The sequence below is a fragment of the Colias philodice genome, chromosome 13 (genome assembly GCF_061535455.1).
Source record: "Colias philodice isolate Cphi_HAF_F1 chromosome 13, ilColPhil1 Martin Lab GWU primary, whole genome shotgun sequence".
In the NCBI taxonomy this organism is placed as follows: Eukaryota; Metazoa; Arthropoda; class Insecta; order Lepidoptera; family Pieridae; genus Colias; species Colias philodice.
This window is the reverse complement of record NC_143098.1, coordinates 3886871-3905191: the sequence shown is the minus strand read 5'-3', so window position 1 is coordinate 3905191 and position 18321 is coordinate 3886871. Positions and strand designations below refer to the sequence as shown.

Sequence of the window (18321 nt, the reverse complement as noted above, 5' to 3'; positions counted from 1 at the left end):
CTTTATATATAATTAATATATAAAGAAATAATAATATACCTAACTAGTACCTAGGTATAAAAAAAATTGCTCATTTCATGAAATGCTTGATCATTTTGTGAAATGGTCGCATTTCATGATGTGGCCAAGCCAACATAGCCGATCGTTAAATCGTCAATGTGTCAATGTTTTACGATTTTGTCATCCTCATTGGGCGATCGTATAAAATATACGGAGTCGATAAAATATTTAAAAAATTCTCAATATTTAAGGAATTTGCTCATTGCCATTCAAGTTAGTGCCGAGACAGGAGCCGGCGAGTGCCAGAAGCGAATCGTTTTTTGTAATAGGAAACAGTTAAGTTAGGTGACTTTGATAAATAACACACGAGCCGAGCGAGCAAATCGCGCGTGCCGCGGCAGCGGTCGGCGAGTGCCAGAAGCGAATCGCTTTTTAGAAAAGAAACAATTAAGTATAATAATGGTAGGATCATGGACGTATAAAAAAAGACGGACGCCGTTTTACGAAAAAACAACGTGAAGCCACCGTAGTAAGCTAGCGATCGTGTAAAGACAATGAACACGCACACACTCTCACCATAGTAAGCTAGTCGGCCGCCATTACGTCGTGAACTACCAACTGATTAACTGCGTCACTGCAGTTTCACAAAAAATATTTAAAATGCCGTCTTGCGTGGTTAAATGGTGTCGCAACAGTACAATTTTAAATAACAAAACACAAGGGATTACATTCCACAGGGAAGCAAGTTATTTCTTTTATGTTTTAATGACAAAATTATTACGGCAAAACTTATAGAAAAAAAATCAGCCGCCATTGTCATCAGGACAGCTGTTGCCATGGCAACATGGCACACACACATAGATGTGTCACCGCCATTACTATAATAGGCTTCACTCAATGTTTAGGCGATACTCCGTCCCCGTCCGTCTTTTTTTATACGTCCATGGGTAGGGCTAGGATATAATATTATAATGTAGTTATAGGATTTTAGATGTATTTTTCTTCAATATAAGATCCGCAACTTTTCCATAGTACTCTAACCTCTCCGTCGTAAATTCTTTGCTATGCTATGACTTTCTTCATATTGTAATTAGACGAATCTTAGAGACGAATTAAGTATGAAGTTTTACTGCGAATAATAAAATTTTCGCCAACGGCCGCCATCTTCACACATAAACACAGCGCTTGCAGCGCCTCTACCAATATTTTACGATATGATCGATTAATTTTGATCATTTCATGAAAAAACCGCGAGTTTAGTTACCCATATCGAGAAACGATTTCCTATCATTGATCTGTTCAAACCACATCATGATGTGGCCAATAGGCATTCAACCATTTCATGAAATGCGACCATTTCACGAAATGATCGATCGACGAGATTACTATGATGCGATGTGATTTAATTGTTTGTAATCTAAGGTTGTAATATGTATTACTTACCTTATAACACACATATTGATTTTTGGTAGGTACCTTACATTTCAAGAGTATGATATAAAAAAATTTAATTTATTAATTTTAACAAAGAAGTTTTTATTGCTCGTATATTTTTAACAGGAGTACTAAAATGGCACTGACCAATAAAAATTATTTGAATTATGTGTAATATGGTATGGATATACCTACTATAATATTATAAATCGCTTCAAAGCGATAAGGCCGCCAATTTGTACGGTGAAGATTCTTTTTGTATATTATTGTATTGTTTATCTGTGCATTGTACAATAAAGTGTTTTTTATTTATTTTTTTTTTTATTAAATGCGAAAGTAACTCTGTCTGTCTGTTACTCAATCACGCCTAAACTACTGAACCAATTTTCATGAAATTTGGTATGGAGATATTTTGATACCCGAGAAAGGACATAGGCTACTAAAGGGCTACTATTTATCCCGGGAAAATGACGCAATCCCGGAAATCCCACGGGTTATGTATGCGGGTTTTTCTTTGACTGCGCGAGCGGAAAGCTAGTTATAATATATTATTATTGTCGAAATTAGAAAGCCCATTGGCGGAAAATTTCGTGGAAATGAAAAGTTAATTATTAATTACTAGCGGTCCGCCCCGGCTTCGCCCGTGGAACATATTTACGTTTTCTCTACATAAGAACCATCCTCGTACTTCAAGGAATATAATAGAAAAGAATTATCGAAACCGGTTCAGCCGTTCACACGTGATGCCGTGACAACGCGAAACGGGTGCAGACCCGCCGCCTTTTTATATCTCCCGCCGCGAAGCGCGTCGAACGCGGCAACTGATACACAAAAATAATCCTTATGGCATGATTCTGTATTCACGCGCGATGACTTATAGCGTATTTCATGTATAACTTTGGTGTTTCTACACCGATTTACATGATTCTTTTACTATAACCTGCCCAGGAGTATGAAGAATAATTGTGCCAAATTTGGTTAAAATCCGTCGTGTAGTTTCTGTTTCTATAGCGAATATACAGACAGACAGACAGACAGACAAAAATTTTACCGATTGCATTTTTGGCATCAGTAGCGATCCCTTATCACCCCTTCATAGTTTTTTTTTAAATATATTTCATGTACAGAATTGGCCTCTCTACAGATTTATTATAAGTATAGATATAGATTTTGTCTTAGAAAGAAACGAGGTAGTCTTGCCTTCCCTTCATAAAAATTGGATGCAAATTATACATTTCAAAATTTTTTTTAAAATGCTGAAAATTTTTCCAAGAGCAGGTAGTTTCTACTGAGCACTGGCACCTTCATGAGTAGTTACTTACTAGTCGCATCAATTAATCTCAAAAAGCAGGTACTCCATGGATTTACTTCAAATATGGTACAGAGATAGATTGACCATAGGATTGAAAGGACATAGGATAGGTTTTATCCCGAAAATCCCATGGGAACGGGAACTATGCGGGTTCTTCTTTGACTATGCGGGTGAAGCCGCTTGAGGTTAGTTCCTAATAAAAAAGTAGTTTTGTAACATGTTAATAAAACCAACCAGATATGATTTTTAAAATTTATTATTATTCGATAATACTAACATAAAGATACAAAAATAGTTTAAAATCATAGTTAAGATTCTTATCGCAACTCATCCCAGATGTTACCGATTCTACAGTGATTTTATCTGCAATACAGTTGTTTACAATAATGCTTTTAGTAATTTAATAAAAGCTTCTAGTCATAACCTTTAATCTCACCAGTCTTACTTCTTCACATAACCTCCATTGACACATTATTTTACACCCTTATTTGTTGTTACAAAATAAATTAACACTTTTATTTTAATTATACATGGAAAATATGAAAATGTTGGCTATGGACTTACTTTTTAATTACAATAAAATTGGAAATCAAGTACATATATACTTGAATGAAAATAACTGTTAAATTATTAATGTCTCCTACAAGAAATTAAAATTTTAACAATTTTTATGACTATATTCAAAGTACAATCACTTTAATACAAAATATAGAAAAATTGATGTTATTTGCAGCCATAATTGATATCACAAGTCAAGAAAGACATGTTATTACCATAATTTGACATGTGGACTATAAAGCATCTTCATAGTAATGCAATCTGAAGCCACAGGCTCTATACATAGTATTCAATTTTCCTATATTATGCTGCAAACAAAATGATGGTTTTTTAAGTGAGTTTAATTTATTTGAGTTTTATTCAGTGGCAGCCATCGCGCGTGCTTGTGCCCTTACTCTCTTGTCATATTCTAGCCGGTTTTGACTGAAATAAAAAAACACAATATATAAGTTTAAACTAGAAACTACTAACTACTACTACTCCAAATGATTGTGTATTTTTGAGAACTTATTTTTTTACAAATTTATACCTATCCTTCATTGTAATTAGTTTTTATATATCAACTAAACTTTTATAGCATAAAAAAATGAATAATAAAAAAATATACATCTATGACATGTATAAACTTACCAATAGATTGTGTAAGCTTCAGCCTGTGCAGGATCTTTGACATTAGGCTCATTAAGAAGGTCTTGTATACCAAGTAGAATCTGTTTGATTGTTATCGCTGGGCGCCAGTCTTTTTCTTCATCAAGTAACGAAAGGCAAACAGTTCCAGAAGGGTAGACGTTTGGGTGGAACAGAGGTGGTTCAAATTTGCATTTTGGTGGACTAGAGGGGTAATCATCTTTGAAGATCATTCGCAGCTTGTACAGTCCACCTTCCCAGGGTGTCTGGAGAATGAAAGGATAGTATGAAGTGTTGAAACATTTAATGGGTTGACGGTCAATGATTAAATTATTTCAGAGTTATATTGTACGAAGTGTTTCTAAATAAATACTAACCCCTTTCTTTCCTGGAATCGCACATTCCCATGTCATTAAGTTTAGTGAGCCGTCAGGGTTTTTCATAGGTCTTGCAACAAACCCCTGAAATATATACACATCATTATTAATTTGAATAAAAAGTGTAAAATTGTCACTAACGTATCCATAGAAGTATGTGCTAGAAACATGACTTACAAAGGGATGGTCCTTACGCCAAGCTTTTCTTTCTTCCGCGAGACGAGCACTCGCAATACCCGACATTTTCTGAAAGTCCAAACAGTTGATTAGTAAATATAAATACACGGTTTTTAGACTCTTTGGAAATCCATACTTACAAATAAAACAAGGAACTACAGAAATAATAAATTACACAGCGCGAAAAGCGTCCCACGATGCGTCAATTAGGCATATGACATAGATAAAAAATGCGTTATTATGTAGCTGTCAATTGACAGATTCTATTTTATAAATTTAACATTCACGTCAAGACTATTTGGTGAAATTTTATAGTGCACCAATATTTATTAATTTTAACGTTTTTTTTTAAACCACATTTAAAGTATGAAATATTGAATATTTTTCTGGGATTTTTGTCATAAAAATATTGAAACAATACAAAAAATCACGATTCACGTACAAAACATTTAGCCAAAAACTTAACATAATAGACTGGTTCTGAATAGGCTTCTGCCTATTCAAAAATAAATCTGGCAACTTTGCAAAAATCTAAATGTCAATGTCACAACATGTCTGAAAATCATAGAGTAATATAATATATACGGGTCTCGGAGCAATTAACTAGCCTGGAGAAGTAACAATTAATTGAACAATAACGCACTAGTTTGGCCTTTCTAGCTTATGGCAAAATGTCTTGCGAAAAAAGAGGACAGATATATGTCAGTTCGACAGTTTGAAATGACATGTAGCCATTTCAATTTGTTTTGATCACCAGTCTGGTGATCATCGCTTGGTTATTTTAATTATTTTTTTTGAAGTGAAAAACGAGTGTTTTAGTTTAATTTTTTATTTTATGAAAAGACAATTGACTAAAGATTACATGGCTTGTGTTGTTTACGGCTGTAAAAGCCGTAGTACTGGGAAATCGGATGAAGATAGGAATTTGTCATTTCACAGGTTAGTGTTTTGATCAATTATTTTGTTAATTGTGTTATAAATAAGTGAATTTACGTTATTTTCATAATCATCTATTTTTTATCTAACCGTAATCATTGAAATGAAATCATAATCAGCTTAGTTTTTAGAAAAAATGCAAAATATAACTTCCATAGTGTTGTGCAATTATCGATACTTGAGTAGGTACGAAGTACTTCATTGATAATGACTGCTTTAAGTTAGGAGAAAAAAAGGTATTTAAGTATGGATTTTATTGTTATTTGCAGGTTTCTGGCTTGAGAAAAATTAAAAGATGTTCGGGTTAAAGCTATAGCACAGGGAAAATTGGAAGCCTTCAAAACATTCTCGGCTTTGTTCAAATCATTTCGAATCAGACGGGAAGAAAAGTAAAGTGCTTTGCAGAGATGCTGTGCCACAAGTTTACGGTGGCATCTATTTTAAATAATAAATATTGTAATTTGGTAATTAAGTATCGAATTAAAATGTTGTAAAAAAAAATTAAATGTTTATTTGTTTTATTTGAAGAAATTTATTTTAAACTAGAGGTGCCCCGCGTGTTCTCTGGGAACAAACAAACAATTTTTTCCCGTGGGAATGAGTTATTTTCCCGCGGTAAATTGTAGCCTATATTATGTTATTCTGATGTTTAAACTATAAATTAAAATTTAATTGTAAAGTTTCATAAAAACTCATTCAGTAGTTTTTACGTGAAAGAGTATCAAATGTCCATTCTTATATATTTTCGCTTCTATAATATTAGTAGGATACGATTATTGATTTGTAAAATGATCAACCAGGTGGAAGTCAGATTCGCGCACGAAGGGTTCCGTATAATTCTATGAATGAATCTATGAAAACAGGAAAAAATACGTACCTTTTTACGAAACCATAAAAAAAACCTAAACCGAAATACCTAATAATATTTTTTTATAAATACCACTACCATACAATGCAAGGCAGTCAGTACGCATCGTAAATGAATAATTCCAAATAGATTCGTGTAAATTATCTTCAAGCAATTTTATAACTCAATTTTTTTATTTATCGATATTTTAGTATTCGATAAATTTGTGGCAAGCACTACCTTTTTAGAACAAAAAGTGGCTACATGTGGATTTGAATGCCAAGCCGATAACAGTGTGTTGTCTCTTTCTATCGCACTAATTAGGGTATTGAATAAAAGAGAGCCACTATATAAGAAACGTTCAATTAATTGTTACTTCTCCAGGCTTGTTAATTCCTCCGAGATACGGGTATAGAGAGCCCGCTCGCAGAATTTTTTGAAGACCGCTAATGTCAATTGATCTGATAAACAGCGCCATCTATTATCGGCATCCACAAACTTGTGAAATGTATAGCTATAGCTATAGACATCTACTATATTACATGCAATGGTAGGTACTTTGACTTCAGCTTCTTACTATTTTATTGTATTCAAGTTGAGAGAAAATCAAATACAATACGACCAACGTAACTTGGCGGGCCTGAACATAGCCTCTACGAACTTTTGCGCATGTACACTCGTAAAAAAAAGTGTTATAGGCATTTATTTCTTTTAAACTGAAATTCGAATAAAAATTTCTGTATAACAGAGACCAAGTACAAATAAAATAAATATCAAAACGCTATGAGACATAAAGCAATAAAAATAACCTAATGAATTCAGGATTCACTCAGCAACTCTTAAAAAAACTTTGTCAACATTTTTTACGCCTTCTTCTTTTTCTTTTTTTAAAATACTGCGTTAAATCGAATATTATTTTTCTCGCCTGGCGATTTAAAACCATATTATGCTTTGGTGGCATCTTTGTTCCCGAATAATACAAAATTCCAAGTAGAATATTCCAAATTATCACTAAAACAAACTTAAACACGAACAAATTTAAACTTAACACTCAACAATATAATATTAATAACAAATAATAACGATCAACTCAACGAAAACTTTTGTAACCGCCTGTACTCAAGACAGAGATAGCGACACGAACACGACACCAATGTTAACGTGTGACTGAGATACATAATTGCGTACCGAGAATTGCCGAATATGCACGAAGTTATACGACGTAAACAAAAAGGGATGTCCACTATGCGTGTCTGAGGATATTGATTAATCGATTTTTTTTTCAAATCGATTGAAATTGAATTGTGAAATATATTTATATTTAATTTTTTAATAGGTTTCAAATATTCTCAATCAGTCCTTATTGTAGTGGTCGTTTATAAATAAATGATATTTAACTAAATCATGTCTTACAACCATGAAAATAAAATGTTATTAGTTTTTTTTTGCTATTAAACTCGAAATCTCTTTTACTAACGACAAAATTCAATAAGTTTGTAAAGCTATTTCGTTCAGTATCTCATATAAACAAAAATCAATAAATTTCAAATCGATAAAAATCGATTGCGATATTCGTTCGAATAAAGGGATGATTGTGTTTACATAGAGTCAATCCCTAGCCTAGATCTCCGCCCCGCGCACGCCGCCTCATGCCACCATTTCGTTCCTAAAAAACGTTCGTGCGCAGCCTTCTGCGCGAAGTTCAGGCCCGCCAAGTTACGTTGGCCGTAGTGTACCTAATAAGTAAAATCTTATCACCTTGAATACAGTAAAATAGTAAGAAGATGAAGTCTAAGCATGAGTTTCAGAAAGGGAGTGCATACAAATAAAAACAAATTTTATTTTACAATAATTTATTTATTTACACTTACAGTAATTAACATAGAATTGTAAATTTTGACAATGGTACGGAATTTTTAGAAAATAATTGATTTTGAACAGTATTACATATTTAAATAACAATATTATTTTAAATTGTTACATGTATATGTTTATTTTTATATGTTTGTGCTGTTGTTTTTATTTCGTCCTCGCCATGATATGTGATTTTGCCAGACTGTATACAACAAGTACATGAATTACTGTATTTTCAAAATAACTTTTTAATGTAGTTTTATGTTTATCACAATTAAAGGGATAATACACAAATATGTCAGTAAACTTTTTATTTTTTGTTTCAATCCTTTTTTAGGAACATCTTTCTTCAAAAATAATGTCCGTCACTAAATTTTGTTTGATGGATATATTAAAATGATTTTTTATTCTTTTTGTATTCTTTGGAAATTCGTACACTTCACTACGGAGGACTGAGGAGAAGACTCAACTCAACGCGGATCGGCGGATTAATTATTTCACGAATCACGAAGAACAGTACAAAATATGGAACAAAACTACAAACAAGCGCAAAGCAAGGAGCAGTCGCCATATTTGTGACGTATTTTCACAACAGTGTTAGCAACCTGAAGTGAGCTGATTATCGTACCAGGGGCGTAAAATTATCGTACATTAGGCGTTTTTAGTTCGAAATTATCGTACTTTTTAGAATAAAGTCAATTATAAATAAATAAATCATATAAATTGTAATATTGATAAGTATGCAAGTTCTCTATAGTTAATCTTTGTTTAACTACCGCTGTCAAATCAACGGGACATTGAAACCCAAACTTAATATTCATTATACTCTTTGGTTTTACGCGTGGTACAGACTACAGACCTGAACCGATTCCATTTCCACTTTATGTTCAATAAACGCGCCAAGTTTAAAATTCAATCTGACAAAATTTCACTGTTCCCATGAAAGTTCGATATGAAACACGTCAAAATTTCATATTTGTATGGGTGAAATAATATAAATTCTCGAATTTTGCCTGATAGAAATTATCGTAAAATCAGCGTACGATAATAACATGCTATCGTACATCGTACGTAGGCACCAAATTATCGTGTTTGTACGATAATTATCGTACGGTTGGGAACGCTGTTTCACAATCAATATTGGTATCAATTCATTGTGTTGCTATCGTAATTATTACTCAACTTGTAAGTTACACAAAATTTAAAAATATTTATAATACAAGTTCAATTAAATAATTAGATATTTAAATAAATGTTCTTTGTCTTTTTTGTTTTGTAATAAATTATTTCTTATCGATTGTTCTTCCATCTGTGATCGTATAAAGCAACTAATTGTTTTGGATACCGTTAAGAGATGGCGCATTTTGAAAATAAAAACCCCAAATATGTCATTGTATGGAACTGTCCTACCCCTGCTGAAAATATTTGATAGAAAACACCGATACGTTTATGTTTTTATTATATTTTAATATTTACATAAAATTAATACTTAGTTTTGTGCTACACAATACTCTTCAATAACAGATTAACCAAAAGACAAGATCATGGCTGACGATGAACAGGATCCTAAAGAATATCGATGGGAAACGGGTTATGAAAAGACATGGTAGGTTGAGTTGTTATTATTTAAATAAGAAAGCTTGAAACATGTATTAAGTGTTATTATTTCTGTAGGGAAGCAATAAAAGAAGATGAAGATGGCTTGGTGGAAGGTCTTGTGGCGGAGTTTGCTCAAAAAGCGGCTCGGAAAGCAGCAACCACTCGTCGTGGCCCGGTACGCCTTGGCATGATGAGGCATCTACTTGTAGCCATCGATTGTTCTGAAGCTATGAGTTCACAGGATCTTAAGCCTACAAGATTTTTATGTACATTAAAGGTTTGATACTATTCATTCATTATTACACATTCAAAACATTTTATTTGTTGTGTCATGATTTTCCCTTATTCATATTAGATTTTTATTGATAATAAAGCATTTTTTTATATTGAAAGTTATATAACATAGGTGCTTAACATTTTATTGCAGTTATTGGAGAAATTTGTAGAAGAATTCTTTGATCAGAATCCTCTTAGCCAATTGGGGTTAATTGCAATGAAAAACAAAAGAGCTGAAAAGATAACTGAGCTCTCAGGAAATATTAGAAAACATGTCAAAACTGTTCAAGGGTAAGAATATCATATTTATGAGATTACAGTTGAAATATCCTTATACAGAAAAATTCCATGTGTTCTATCAGAATATTTTGTTCTATCAGATGTTTGTAAAAATTATGAATTATGTTCTTTTTATTTTCAATTTATATGTATTTTTACTTCTTTCATTAAAATATTATAATATTTTCCATTCTAGCTTATCCAACTTGGCATTAACGGGAGAGCCTTCACTACAAAACACATTGGAACTTGCTGGCCGAGTTCTAAAGCCACTCCCTGGTCATGCGTCCAGAGAATTACTTGTTCTATTTGCTTCTCTAACTACATGTGACCCTGGTGATATTACTACAACTATTCAGGTATTTTATTTTGAATATTGGCTTGAAATCTACCATTTTATCTTAAGTGATGTAAATAGCATACTTAATTAAATGAATAGTGAAATTCCTGGTGATATATTGTTTATTCAAGTTTTGAGAAAACTGTTAAAATTATAAATATGTATATGAAAAATCTGTTTACGTTAAACACACAAACGTTTACGTAAAAAACATAAGAATTTAATTATTTTTAGAACTTGAAAAATGATGGAATTAGATGTTCAGTAATTGGATTGGCTGCTGAAGTAAGAATATGTAAGAAATTATGTCAAGATACAGGTGGGGAATATGGGGTAAGTGTAACTTAATTACAATTTATTTTAATGCTTTATTTATACAAACTCCATGGAGAATAATCACAAATTTCCCAAGACTGGCTGAAATTTCATTGTAATAATTATTGTCTTCCAGAAGAATTTAATGAAATTGTAGTGAAAAATAAATGTTTAATATTTATTTACCTACGCTACTTAAATTGGGACAAAATTTTACTTAATAATGTGTTAAATGTTGGAAAATCACAATAAAAATGTTACTTTAAACCATTATTACATTTTTAATATGATTGACTGGTTCCTGCCCTGTCCCTGATAACCTATTAGCCACATATTATATAATTTTTTTTTTGTATTAGTTGGTATATTATCATATTTTTGCCATTTTCTCAATAGGTAGTATTGGATGATGTTCACTACCGCTCGCTACTCTTAGAACATACTTCCCCACCTCCTCGAGCGCGGGCGTTAGACGCTGGTTTAGTAAAGATGGGTTTTCCACATACCGCACCCCCGGCTACTACTTCTGATGGTGCGTCTAACGACCCGCCCATCACTGTTTGTATGTGGTAAGTTTTTGTCATAAACAATTTCTGACCAGGGCTGAAATAGATTGTTATCTTGTGCTTTATTTCTTGAATCATGTTGAGATTATGAATAGTCTTCAGTGATAGAGGGTTTGACCCTCTAAACAGACTATTAAACAAACTCGTCCTGTAATAATAAAACAGTTCACTCTACCTACATGTATTTTCTTTAAACGATTTTGAACATACGAAATTTGCAAGTGTTTGTTTGTTTTTTTTTTTGTAATAAAAAAAATAGCCTTTTTTGGTCCAGTTTTGTGTCCATATACGAATTACGTATTAAGATTTTTTTATGAATAGAAGAAAATCTCACTTTTACGAAAACATAAAAAGTACCTATATCCTAATATGTGAAGAGTGAAGCGTTTTTATTTTTTTAACGTTTATACTACTAGTATATACATGACATGTATACATTGTTTATCGTTATAATAACAAAAAATGTAACAATAAAACATCACTAGAATCATATCCTGCTTCATTACCTAGGGCGTGAACCTCAAGCCAATGTGACAAATTAATGTATGAATTCAAATAATATTTTATTTATTGAATACAGTCACCTAGAGGAGGGCGAGGGTGTGGGCGGCGAGGGCCACCTGTGCCCGCAGTGCCGCAGCAAGTACTGCTCGCTGCCCGCGCAGTGCCGCACCTGCGGGCTCACGCTCGCCTCCGCGCCGCATCTCGCTAGGTACACGCGGCTAGATATATTTCTTTTATTTTTTTTGAAGTGAAAACTTTTTTAGCGGCGTTGAGCACTTTTTCTGTAATGGGTATAAAATCTTGAACTCGCGTCAGGACACGTGACCTGATCGAAAAAGCGTAAGACGGATACCATTCCAAAATATCAAACATGCTCAACGTTAATAATCAAGTTTTCACTGCTGCCGGCACTCCCGGAGTACAACCCGTCTTTTTTTTTTTAGGTGAAGTAGACTGTGCATATTATAGATTTATTCGTATTGTTTTATTTTGTTTATTTTTCCTTTAAACCATGGTTTCCAAGGTTGCTTGGAAGAAATCGCTTATCGCGATAAGGCTGCCAAAATTCTTTTTGTAAATTTTTATGTTTGTGAGGGTTAATTATTATAGCAAAGATTACTTGTTTCCAGATCATATCATCACTTATTCCCGGTAGACCCATTTGAAGAATTAAAAAATGAGGGGCAAAGTCAGTTTTGCTTTGCCTGTGTGAGATCATTTACCGATGTTGATAAGCAGGTATGTCATTTTTTAATTCACTAATTCGTTACGAATTAAAATATTATTATTGCATGTATCATGTGTGAGAGTAATTAATATTTTAAATTGTTATTTGTTAATCAACAAAACTACAGTGCATGTTTGTTATGCATGTTTCATTTGGTGTATAATATACTGTAATACATTTTCATTTCTGCACCACCTATTGTTTTCACCTCTTTCTTATAATTAAAAATCCTACCCATAGGTTGCCTGGTAGAAATCGCTTAGTAGCGATAAGGCCGCCTTTTTAGCTTTATAATCATATTGTCTGTTTCTTTTTTTACGTGTATTTACATGGTGCTGAATAAAGTGTATTTATTATTATTTATTATTGGTGAAATTAATCTTAAACCCTTAAAAATTAAACCTTTATTTTCCATTTGCTGATGAATCATAGTACTGTGCGTAAATAAATACAGTGAATAGATTCTTGTTTCTCTTTTTCCATCAATTTTTAATACATTATTTCAGGTACTGATTCCTAAAATTTTAAATTGTACAGATATATCGCTGCACCCGTTGTATGGAGTTTTATTGCTGGGAATGCGAGAGTATGATAGCATCCACCTTGCATGTGTGTCCCGGATGCGCGTCTCGACCGCACCTATATCAGCGATTGCCGGAATCCTCGTGATATTAGTTATATGAGGGGTACAGAATCAAAGGCAGCTATATCCACCTAGGCATTTTTTTCATAAAGCAGAAAAAACGTCTTATTTTATTTTTACTGTAGAAATACGTGTAAAAAAAGCCTTAAAAAAAGTATTAGGAATGTTGGTACCACTGAACAACACACACCCATAAACCAATCCAAATTAAAACTTTTACGCGATAATTTTAAAATCACTTAGCTGTATTTGATACCAACAAAAGGATTTAGCTGTCTTTGAATCTGATTGTAATGGATATAGCTGTTTTTGATACCAATTCTTTGGTGATGACGTCACAGGAATAGTGATGTGCAGTTAAACTTTATCTAAGGATTTTCTATCCAAAATGAAATGAAAATATGCATTCGTTATTATCACGTCGATTGCTTAAAAATTGATACCGAATTATAATCCTACTAATATTATAAAGGCAAAAGTTTGTGGATGGATGGATGTTTGTTACTCTTTCACGCGAAAACTACTGAACAGATTACGATGAAATTTGGTATGTAGGTAGCTGAAGACCCAGAATAATACATAGGGGGTAAGGTAGGTGTAGGGCAGGTATAGGGCAGGTATAGGGTAGGTGTAGCGTAGGTGTTGGATTGATTACTGGACAAGACGACGTCTGCCGGGTCAGCTAGTTGAGTAAATAAAAGAACATTTTTATAAAATCATTTTTATTATGAATTAAATTTTATATACTTAAATTCTCTCCTTCTTCTTGAACTTCACATAGATCTTCTACAGTATCGTTCTCTTCAACTCCCCTTTCTTCTAATAGCCGCAGCTCATCTTCGTCTAAATGATTCAATACGGCGTGAAAATATCTTAAATGTGCCAGGTTTTTCCAAGAGTCACCGTAGTGTTTTTGAAGCAAGTTTCTGACATCTCGCAACTTTAATGGATTCACTTGTATGCCGCTAGGAATTATTGTTGGTCGTATATCCTCAGCTTTTTTGCCTGGTTTACACAAACTTTTGGGGTTTCCCGTGTCAGAATTGTAATATAATTCACCACGTACCAACACACTTCCTTGTTTTTTGGATCTTCGAAGAATAAATCTTTTGCACTGAGAAATCTTGAAGTGAATTTGAGCCGGTGTTTTAACAATACTATTTATTGAACTTTTCCAGTCAAGCACGGGTATATCACGTAGTTGCGTGACTGTAGAGTGTTCACTGATTACAGCGATGTACTCTTCTGGCGATGTGATTACCTCAAGTTTTCGGATTTGTTTTTCAATATTCCCGAAAACTCTATCAGGAGGCATGAAAGAATGGCCTGTGATGGGAAACACTAGTTCCATTTTTTTTACATGACGGTTTTCTAAAAGCCATCGCATGCACATGGAAATCATTATATAATTTTTATTTTGGCCAGCACATCCATCTGCCACTAAACGGACGTGGGTTACATCAGTTAGGTCAGTTTTGTTGAGCCTATCATATACAGCAGAAGCAATTTGGTTTGAACCTTTAGCATATTCATTTTCTGTCCAGATGTATGCATATGTAGTGTTTTTATTTAAAGGATCTTTCGATGATCCTTGGACTATTGTAAAATTATACAAATACAGCTGCCTGCTGTAATAACAGCTCTGGTCGGGCACTTTCGGAAGTACTAAATTCTTTTGGCAATCGAATGAGAATGTAATCATTTGCCCTTCTTTTTCCCTTAGTAGTTTAAAAAATGTTTGTGCTCTTAATTTGTGTATCCTTTTCTCTATCATCAGTAGGTTTTTCTTTGATGTATCATTTTCGTTTTTCAATTTTTCTTGAAGTTCAAGGCATTTCGAGCACACATCCGTCCTTGGACTCCCAAAACCAAGATTAAAATCCTGATTAAAGATAGATCTAAAGTAAGATGATTTGACTGGGCTGTTTGGATGTGCTTGTTTAAAAAGTTTATATATTTTTTTAATATTGAGCTCACTAGGTAGGTATTTACGTTGCTGCGATGATCCTCTGCAATAATGTGCTTCAACGCAATTCAAAGACTTTAAAAAACTATGAACTGATTGTCTTTGTGCTGCAAACTTTTGTGTCTTACGGTCACCGCCTCTTTTCTCTGTAGGAACCCGACCAGATTCAAAGAAGTTTTGCATGACGAACTGAACACGATACTTCGTTATCCCAAGTGTATTTAGAAATACTTTCTGGCAAACTGGAATGGCTTTCTTAAGTGATTTTGCGTAAATTGCATATTTTATCGAAAAAGCTCTGCTTTTTCTTACGTTTTTTACAGGCCGTTTTCTGGCTGTTTTTTTTACCGAACAGCACTTCAATATTAACGCATCTTGATGTTGTTTGTTGGGTTTTGAGTAAAACGATCTGTGAAAATGCACTAGATCTAGTATTTTCAATTGTTTACACGCAAATGATTTTGTGTTATGATTGCAGGTTATGTTTTCAGGCAAAGATGGCGACGAGTACCTGTGAAACAAAACAAACGTAACCATTACTGTTTTAGCCTATTCAATTTTCATTAAGATGAAATACTTGCAAAACAAATAGCGACGCCTATATCTCTTACGGTGTGGGCAGAGCGTCACCGATCTCATAGATAGTTTATACGACGTCTGACAAAGTTTTGAAGGTAGGAAGGTGGAAGTTTATTGCTTAAAGTATATTCGTTCAGAACGTGTCGCGGCGACGGCTTCCTTTGACAAGCGCCGGCACGCGCCTAGGCAGCAGGTACAAAGAGCGATCGCTTCAGGCTGAACGTACTTTAATTATAGGTTGTCAGCTTATCGCCTAAATTCCAATACACTATAATCCCCGGGACCCTTAATGGAATGGACCCATCTATTGATAGAAATCGAACTGAACAACATTAAACTTATAGGTAATGTTAAACCTAGAATATATACCTCTTCCATCTATTCTTTAAAAAATTGTATCTTTTGTTAAAAATTCTATCGAACTCCATCGGATTAAGTACATCACTAGACTAGGCTTACCTGTCAATTTTCGCTTTGTTCGCCTTCCATTTCTCCGGCTGTCTTTTGCGCTTTCTTCCTTTCCCTGGCAATGCTTCTATTACAGGCACTTCCATTACACGTTTAACTAGTCGTATAACACGTTTTTAGTAAGAAAACTATGCAAAATCCTATTTAATTTCGATAAAAATCACACCCACGCAAACACGGTTCAGTATGAAATCCGCCATCTTGTCATTACGAAAATGGATGCCTGTGATTGGCCGAGCTCAATTCTAGCTGTGTTCGTTTCCAAACCCTGTGGATTTAGCTGACTTTGATTCTAAACCGATTCTTTAAACGGGAATTTGGCTGGGATTTAGCTGTTTTAGGTACCAAACAATTTTGTGAACTTATGTGGAATAGTATGAAGAATAAGATGGCATTCACAGTTTAAAAAATGACTTGTTGTGGATATAGCTGCCTTTGATTCTATACCCCTCATATATTGTAAAAAGTAAAAAGTATTGTAATATATGATTGTAAGAATAAATTGTGTTTCATTTAAATTGAGTGTGAGATGTTTTATAATTTCGATTTTTATTTTATGATATGGTTACTTTAGAAATTGTATTTATACAATACTAGCGGTCCGCCCCATCTTCGCCCGTCGAAAATACATAATGATGTACATAATAATGTAGCATTTAGCTCACATATCCCTTTCCATTATCCCTTATTTATATTTTTAATTTTTTAACATTTTCTTTCTCAGAAACTCGTATTTTTATTTGTTTAAATTATCCTTGAGGATGTCAGGATAAATTTTTTTTTATCAATATTGGTACAATAGACGAGTAAACAGGGTTTAAAATATGTACTTACCTACCTCTGTAATAATTAGATAATATGTTTTAGTGGTTTTATTACACAGTTTTATGATATAGAGATTATGTACATACTGCTTTGAATTTATCAATTCGTGATTTCTGAACTGTTGTGTCAATGACTACTTTATGTCAATGTCAGAAAACGTTCATGTCGTGGTTCATGTCACAGAGCAAGTAATGTTCATGTCACATGAAATTGAAAAATTTATACATATTTGTTTGAATTTAAAAATTAGCACCACCAACTAAAATTTAATTTACTTAACCACAGAGCAAGTAATATAGTAGCACATAACAAACAAATGTAATGACTTGAAGAACCCTAATTAAGTTTAAAATGTTAGAAGATATTATTGGATTGAGTATAATATATTTTTGAGCAGTCTGGTAAAATATTCAAATTTCTACTGTATTGTGATACAAAGATAAACCTTGACCTGAGATAAAACATGTGTGATGGAAAAGTAATCACTGACCTCTTTTACGAAAGTGAAAAAATGAACAGGGAAAAGCTTTTTGAAAAGGCATTATTTCACGCGAAACAGGGCAAAGTATTGTATGTACTTCAAGATGAATTGAACGAATTGCCTGAATTATCTCAAGATTTAAGTTTAATAGATAGGCATTATATTAAAATGATCAGTTTTCTGTATGTATCCAATACAATATCGCTCATAGAAAGTCTGGCATCATTAGCAGAATGGGAACATGTACCATCTACTATAATTTTGGATAGTATGAATAATTTTGCAAATAAGAACAACATACAAAATGCTTGTGGCATTGTTGCCTTGCTTATTGATTCAGCAAGAAGTTGTTCAGTCGCCACTGGATCTTCATGTAATTTGTATATATCCATTACTAAAGATGTTGCATTTAATGATTATTATAATTTGATGAAAGAATTGTATGTGACAACATTTTGATGATATAAGTATTAATCACTTTTAAGTTATAATTCAATTTTTGTAAATTATTATATACTCAATATATCTTTTTGAAAAATATAGAGAAATTTTATTGTCTTCTTTTACACAAAACCATCAAAAACTGTGTTTGATTTATTCTTGAATATTGACTAATATACAGATATTGCCG

At 33.2% G+C, this 18321-nt stretch overlaps 3 protein-coding genes across 3 annotated transcripts; 1 reads left to right on the top strand and 2 right to left on the bottom strand.

Moving 5' to 3' along the window:
* Nucleotides 1-2984: 2984 nt before the first annotated feature.
* On the bottom strand, nt 2985-4730 carry lwr (ubiquitin conjugating enzyme lesswright). Its single transcript, XM_089702295.1, has 5 exons — nt 4626-4730; nt 4486-4554; nt 4309-4392; nt 3935-4197; nt 2985-3727 (listed from the first exon to the last, which is right to left on the bottom strand). The coding sequence occupies exons 2-5, from the start codon at nt 4549-4551 to the stop codon at nt 3661-3663; spliced, it is 480 nt and encodes a 159-aa protein (XP_089558421.1). The 5' UTR covers nt 4552-4554; nt 4626-4730; the 3' UTR covers nt 2985-3660.
* Nucleotides 4731-9543: 4813 nt separating this feature from the next.
* Ssl1 (general transcription factor IIH subunit 2 Ssl1) lies at nt 9544-13403 on the top strand. Its single transcript, XM_089702293.1, has 9 exons — nt 9544-9728; nt 9797-9998; nt 10149-10288; nt 10473-10635; nt 10851-10949; nt 11328-11500; nt 12078-12209; nt 12631-12739; nt 13266-13403. Exons 1-9 carry the CDS (start codon nt 9667-9669, stop codon nt 13395-13397), a joined length of 1212 nt encoding a protein of 403 aa, XP_089558419.1. The 5' UTR covers nt 9544-9666; the 3' UTR covers nt 13398-13403.
* A 149-nt stretch (nt 13404-13552) lies between these two features.
* LOC149483295 (uncharacterized) lies at nt 13553-16821 on the bottom strand. The gene is made up of 2 exons (XM_089702294.1): nt 16376-16821; nt 13553-15848 (listed from the first exon to the last, which is right to left on the bottom strand). Exons 1-2 carry the CDS (start codon nt 16468-16470, stop codon nt 14111-14113), a joined length of 1833 nt encoding a protein of 610 aa, XP_089558420.1. The 5' UTR covers nt 16471-16821; the 3' UTR covers nt 13553-14110.
* Between the last annotated feature and the right edge of the window lie 1500 nt (nt 16822-18321).

What these genes read in the sequence shown, in the direction of transcription:
- lwr (XM_089702295.1), bottom strand. Translation starts at nt 4,551, where the DNA reads ATGTCGGGTATTGCGAGTGCTCGTCTCGCGGAAGAAAGAAAAGCTTGG. An exon ending in GGCGTAAGGACCATCCCTTT is followed by an intron (nt 4,393 to 4,485) that starts GTAAGTCATGTT and finishes TATATATTTCAG; the next exon opens with GGGTTTGTTGCAAGACCTAT. An exon ending in GAAGCTTACACAATCTATTG is followed by an intron (nt 3,728 to 3,934) that starts GTAAGTTTATAC and finishes TTTTTATTTCAG; the next exon opens with TCAAAACCGGCTAGAATATG.
- Ssl1 (XM_089702293.1), top strand. Translation starts at nt 9,667, where the DNA reads ATGGCTGACGATGAACAGGATCCTAAAGAATATCGATGGGAAACGGGT. An exon ending in ATACAGGTGGGGAATATGGG is followed by an intron (nt 10,950 to 11,327) that starts GTAAGTGTAACT and finishes TTTTCTCAATAG; the next exon opens with GTAGTATTGGATGATGTTCA. An exon ending in TTACCGATGTTGATAAGCAG is followed by an intron (nt 12,740 to 13,265) that starts GTATGTCATTTT and finishes TAAATTGTACAG; the next exon opens with ATATATCGCTGCACCCGTTG.
- LOC149483295 (XM_089702294.1), bottom strand. Translation starts at nt 16,470, where the DNA reads ATGGAAGTGCCTGTAATAGAAGCATTGCCAGGGAAAGGAAGAAAGCGC. An exon ending in AACAAAGCGAAAATTGACAG is followed by an intron (nt 15,849 to 16,375) that starts GTAAGCCTAGTC and finishes TTTGTTTCACAG; the next exon opens with GTACTCGTCGCCATCTTTGC.